Here is a 6,763-nt window from a genome sequence, read left to right as displayed (position 1 = left end):
TTTATTTGGAGATCCACCCCTTGGGTTTCCCCGTTCGATGTTTTGAGCGCTCCCGTTTCCGGAGCCTATGTTTTGATCCGGCTTGTTATTGTGCATATATGTATATGTTTGTTCACGGGTACGGCGGGGCCTCGGTTCCGTCATACGATTCTCGTTATTATTCTTAGAGTCCGTAGACATATATGTTTGGGTTATGGGTACTCACTATTCGGCCGTGTCCGTGTGATTTGTGATTTGGACGTCCCCTATCTTCGTGATAGCCTTATCGGCTTTATATGTGATACTATTTACCGGAAGTTACGACAAATATATGTATATGTATATTTGTACGCTTTGGGGCGACGTTCATTTTTCTCGTAAATATATGTTATTTGTACCGGTATAAGTTATTCGTACGCCATTTCCCGATTAATGGGTGTATACGTGGTGCCTGTGCTCGGGCACAACATGTCGCTTTACGGGGTTGGGTCGTGACAGATTTGAGCATAAAGGGTACCATATTGAGCAAATGGCCTTTGATTCGTGTTTCGATTGAACTATTATATCCGTGTCGTAATTTCGGACCCATACCAACTAAAATCATCAATTTTTGACATCGTATGAGGGGATTATGGTCATTTTACTAAGAATTGGGTTGCTAGATTTTTCAGATTAATTACGAAATTGCCACTGAATTCGTATTTAAAAATCTGCACTATTTCAAATATTGAAACCAACATATCTCCTTCATTATAAGGTCAAATGGAGTGGTTCAAAAGCCTAACTTGACTGTAATTTCACAAGGAATCCATTGGAGGCATCAAAAGCAAGTTTTGGGATCATTTGCACCGGTAAACGGTGCGAGCAATTTCGGGCGTTTTTGCTACTTAATGTTTGTTGTTTTTCTTTCATCTTGAAAAAGCTTGGTTTTGGGGAGAATTCAAGGATATTCTTCAAGTTTCTTCCATGGGGTAAGGTCTAAACCATAATCTAAGTATTTCCGTTTGATTCATTCCCTTGGTTTAAGCTTTAATCCATAATTTCTAAAGTAGAAAATTGGGGTTTTTCATGAAAAATGTTTAATGGGTCTTTCTTGAGAAGTTCATAAAATTGGTTAGACTTCCTAAGTTGCTTTAAATGATAAAATTCATTGGTATTATGCTAGATTATGATGTATCTAAGGTTGTTAATCATATATCTTTCATTATTAGCGTTGGATTCTTGAATCTAAGAGTTAGGGTTTATACCCAAAATTGGGGTTTTGGTTGGATTTCAAAATTGGATGCATCCTAGATTTAATTTAGCAATTAGTTGATGAATTTTTATCACCTAGTGTTTAATTGGATATTTGACCCCCGAATTTCCCGTTTTGACCTTCAAATTCCCGTTTCCCCAAATTCTATGGTTGGTTTTTGACCTAAGTTGAATGATAACAATATACGTATCGATCTTCATGATTTCTAATCTAGATTTCAAATATGTCTAGACTTTCTTGATCTTGAGGCTCAGCGGAAGGGCAAGGCTAAGGAGTGATTGTTGGTGTATTGTTGTTCGGCCATCCAGGTAGGTTATGGCTTACCCTTGGTAAGACTTCATGTAGCGAAGCATATATTTGGATGATATTGTCGGAGAAATCATGTAATCCTTCGGGTATGAAGTTGGGTTGGATATTATCTTAGGTTGGGCCCTGTTGCGTAATTGGGGCTAGCCACCCCGTTGTGACTTGATAGCTCTATTGTTATTGGCTTGATGCCGCGTGGTAATAGTAGATATTGGAGACTATTGATATATCTTGTTTATGATATTGTGGTACCTCACTTGTTGATGCTGATACGAGGATAGTATTCCATATGACTTGTGTAGTCTTTCATGATATGGTTGGCGTACCCATGCTTGGTACTTGTGATATTGACCTGATTATTAATGTTGATTCATACATTGCACGCATTTACATCTCTCATGATATACTGCTGATACATTATTGATTCTTGATGCAACACTGTGATGAGCTGGGCTTAGTTTCATAAGAGTGATGTGAGAAGTTCGATACCCGATGGTTGTCCCGAAATCTGGATTGGGTGGAGTGATGTGAGAAGTTCGATATTCGATGGTTGTCCTAGAATCGTGGATTGATGTGAGCGTCCGATGTCCGATGGTTGTCCCGAAATCGTGGATTGAGTGAGTACATAGACTTCGCGGGTCCCCCATGGGTTGTGTTACCGGGACGTCGATACTTCCGTCCGGAGTACATGTGTACACATCATTGCATTTCATTTCCATTCATACACTATTGCATTACATTACATTATAGTTTATATTGTGATGATCTGGTGATTTACTTGTGTTGTTGGGTTCGAATTTGATATATTGAGATTTGGCACACTTGGGTTTAGATGCTTCCACCTAGGTGATGATGTGTACTTGGTTCTATTTGTGGTTGACTTATACTTGTTGATTTATCTACTTATCTTACTTTATTGTCTGAATTATATTAGCTATACTTAGTCGGCCTATGATAGCTACCAGTACTGTGGTTTGTACTGACCTGCACTTGCTGCATTCTTCTTTAATGAATGCAGAATTTCAGGTTGGATCTACTTCTGTTTCTCGTGGCTGATAGTCGCCCCGAGAGTTGCTTAGAGTCTACAGGGTGAGCATGAGACGTCCATCGCCTTGATGATTCTTCTTATTTATGTCTTATTTTCCTATTCCGAGACTTATTCGGACTTGATGTATTATTGATATTCCAGACTTGTAGCTTTTAGTTAGATGCTCTTGTATGACCAAACCAGATACTGGGGCAGATTTCATTTACTTCCGCATTTTCTTATTTATATTATAATTGCGAGACTTTCGCTATTTTACTTCTTCCACTATTTTCTATTATTTTGTGAATGTTGAGTTAAGGGTTCGCCTACCGAGGTGGGAAAGGTAGGTGCCGGCACAACTTAGTGAAATTGGATTGTGACAGTGTATATACAATATGGGTCGGCCGGGCCCTGTCCTGACCATGTTACAATTAGACTACTGTAGAGACTTTTTTTTTAAAGTCAAATTTATGCATTTTTATTCATCTTCCCGCAAAAAGTTACACTTTGATCTTTGATATTTGAGGGAATTCTAACAATGTTCCCTAGTCCCTTTGAGATGAAGTAAATGCATAGCCTATTTCTACTTTTCTATGCAAAAGTAGTGGACTAATGACTATCATCAGAGTCTTCATGGAGGATCATATTTGATGCTGCTTCTTGCTTTCTTTACTATACGAAAAGTTGGTATGCTCCATCTGTCTAGAGTCATTAGCCCCTTAACTTGGTTAGGGAGATCTTTATATACATATTATGTTTGATTGTTAGTGTTGCCATGGCTTAGAGCAGCTAATTTATCTGCAACTTTGTTCCCTTCACGGTAGCAATGCTGCATGATAAAATCAGTTTGTTCTATATACTGCCTCAGCTCTTCCACTTCCTTAATCATCCTCCATGGGATAGAAATTGCTTCATTGACACTGTCCACCAAGATTTTTGAGTCACTTTCTGCAATGATGTATTCATAAGCATTTTGAATACACCATTTTACTCCAAAAAGTAAAGCTACAGATTCTTCCCAGTTACTAGTTCCTTGTCCCAACTTGAGGGTATAAGCACACATAAGATGCCACTCATAGTCTCTGATAACACCTCCACCTCCATATTTCCCATCTTTACAACTCCCATCAGAGCTAAGCTTTACAAAGCTACTTGGAGGCTTGATCCATTTAACCATAGTTGTGGTCCTGCAGCTGAAATTGAATTCCATGACTTGAATTATCTTGTACCAGTCTGGTTCTGGATGAATGCTTTTGAACTGTCCCTGTACAACTTGAGCAATGATAAATGCTATCTTTTCCAAGGAAATTCTAATATTAGGCCTTTCTTTGCCATACTTTGCTCCACATCTAGTTCTCCAGATTTCCCAAGTAATGATAGAAGGCATGATTCTCCCAATTAGAGTTTGAATAGGATTCTTGAACTTCCATTGCCACCAGGTGGTGATTAATTGCCTGTAAGATTTGTTAGTAAAAGGAATCCCCACTGGATCAAATATAATACTCCATATTTCAGTAGCAAATTGTGCTACATAGAAAAGATGATCTAACTCTTCATTTTGAGGAATTCTGCAGCATATGCATTTTTATGGGATATTAATTCCCATCCTTGCTATTCTTGCATCAACTGGGACCCTATCTCTTAAAATCCTCCAAACCATGAAGTTCATTTTAAAAAGGAACCCCTTTTTGCCAAGTCATGGTATCCATCCAGTTTCTTTCTCTCGTATTTCTTAGGATTTGCCATGTTGAGGAGACTGAGAATTTGCCATTTTCTTCAGCTGTCCATATTGGTCTATCCATTTTGCTATTATCCAAGATGATATGCATATCTTGGATAGTTTGTAGTACCTCATTAGGTAGTAGCAAATCCCATCCATCCCATCTCCATTGACTATTAACAAAACTTCAGAAAGTTTTTGATTCCTTGGTTTTCTATCTTCAGGAAGGTAATTCACAAAGGACCCAAGGCTTGTCCAGTTGTCAGACCAGATTGCAATGTCACCTTTCCCTATCTTCCATAGGATATGATTATCCATCTTTATCTTGATCTTACACTTAGCATTCCATGAATGAGAATTCCCTGAATACCATCTTTTCACTACAGGGTGGATCCTTTGGCAATACTTGTTCAACAGGAAATCTTTCCATAGGGATTGACCCCGTTTTGTTCTCCACCCTTTGTTTGGTGGTAAAAGCATTACAAGTGTCCTGAATTTTCTGAATTTAGCTCCTCCTTCTTCATAAGGGTAACACATGTTATCCCATGATGACCAGTGATAATTGTTCTTCTCCTCTGATCCTCCCCAAAAGAATTTGTTGAGCATCTTCTCCATTTGGTTCATAACACTCTTTGGTGGATGCACTGCTGCTAACATGTGAATTGGTAGTTCTAATAAAACATGTCTTATTAACACTGATTTTCCACCACTTGACAAGAATCTAGTGTGCCATCCATTGATTTTGCTTAAAACTCTGCTCATAATTTCAGAAAAAATTGCTGCATTCTTCCTTCCATTGAAAAATGGGCATCCCAAGTATTTTATTGGAAAGTTCTTGTGAACCATTCCAGTGATCAATTCCACCCTGTTGATTGCTCCTTGCTCTTCATTACTTGCTAGAGAAACTGAAGATTTATGCCTGTTTATCAGCTGACCAGACACTTCTTCATAAGTTTGAAGTGTTTCCATCAACTTGTCGAGATTTCCCGCACCACCGGAAAATAGAATAATGTCATCAGCAAAGGCTAAATGATTAGTTTTAGGACTTTTTTTGTTCATATAAAAACCTTTAAAATCAGCATTGCCATTTAGTTTGTTTAATTTTTTTGAAACACAAATAACAAAAAGGGATGGGGAAATAGGGTCTCCCTATCTTAATCCTCTTTCTGATTTGAAGAAACCTTGTCTGGTGCCATTGATAATCAGAGAATACCAGTTGTTTGATATATGCCTGTAAATCAGATCAATCCACAGCTCACAAAAACCCATCTTTCTCATTAGAATGCATAAGTATGGCCAAGACACTCTGTCATATGCTTTGGCCATGTCCAATTTCAGCACCACATTTCCTTTTTCATCAGTTTTCTCAATATCTTGAATAATCTCTTGGGCTAGAAGAATGTTTTCTGTAATAGATCTTCCCTTGATAAAACCACTCTGATTAGTGCTTATTATACTAGGCACTATACTGTTGAGTCTGGTGCTTAGAACTTTTGCAAAGATCTTACTAATGACATTGCATAGACTAACAAAAAGGGATGAGACTTTAGGCAACATCACAATGCAAGTGTGTGTGAGCCATTTTCGTAAATTTGCTCCACAAAAGAAAGCCTCCATAGCCTGAACCACTTCATGAGATATAATAGACCAACAACTTTGATAAAATTTGGCTGAAAATCCATTTGGACCTGAAGCACTATCAGGATCCATGTTAAACACACAATTCTTAATTTCCTCCTCATCAGGAAATTCAGTTAAAACCTAGTTTACTTCTGGTAAAATAACATGGTCAACCACTTTTAGCTCAAAGAAATCATTTGGTGCAGGAACTTGGCAGAAAACACCTTGAAAATATCTGACTGCAGCTTCTGCTACTCTTGGAGTACCCTCCACCCATTGGAGATGCTCATCTTGGATCTTATTAATGCACAATCTCCTTCTTCTGTCTTTGATAACCTTGTGAAAATAGGCTGTGACACCCTTAATCCGGGAGGGTGTGATGGGCACCCGACCCTTATTTAGGGCCGAGCGAACCCGCTGACCTTCGTAATACTCGTACTCAAACTGGGCCCTTAATCATAGCATAAATACATAATCGAACTTTTTCAGAAAAACAAATATGCTTTTCACCTTCTTTATATCAAACAGCATCTATAATCGCACGAAATCTGTAATATAACATATAACAACACATCGGCTTATGGAGCCGCTTACAGACCGACATACTATACACATGACACTGTGTCGCAAAGTCTCTAACATAGAACAAACTCTCATAACATGAACATTTCGACTCGGCGGTACTCCGAGGAAATGGAGCTCGCCAATCCCGCGGAACATCTTCTACTAATGTCTTCAGCAAGATACGGTGTACACCGCGGCATGAAACGCGACCCCCAAAGAAAGCGGGGATGACGGAATATGTACCGAGTATGTAAAGCATGGAATACGTAAAACGAGATCATAACCGGGAAGT

At 38.6% G+C, this 6,763-nt stretch overlaps 1 protein-coding gene across 1 annotated transcript; it reads right to left on the bottom strand.

Annotated features, from left to right (window-relative positions):
* Positions 1 to 3,318: 3,318 nt before the first annotated feature.
* On the bottom strand, positions 3,319 to 5,997 carry LOC132053678 (uncharacterized). Its single transcript, XM_059445794.1, has 3 exons — positions 5,469 to 5,997; positions 4,418 to 5,354; positions 3,319 to 4,135 (listed from the first exon to the last, which is right to left on the bottom strand). Exons 1-3 carry the CDS (start codon positions 5,995 to 5,997, stop codon positions 3,319 to 3,321), a joined length of 2,283 nt encoding a protein of 760 aa, XP_059301777.1.
* Positions 5,998 to 6,763: the final 766 nt, after the last annotated feature.

This window comes from Lycium ferocissimum, chromosome 4 (assembly GCF_029784015.1).
Source record: "Lycium ferocissimum isolate CSIRO_LF1 chromosome 4, AGI_CSIRO_Lferr_CH_V1, whole genome shotgun sequence".
NCBI classification, from domain to species: domain Eukaryota; kingdom Viridiplantae; phylum Streptophyta; class Magnoliopsida; order Solanales; family Solanaceae; genus Lycium; species Lycium ferocissimum.
This window is presented reverse-complemented; position numbering and strand designations above follow the sequence as displayed.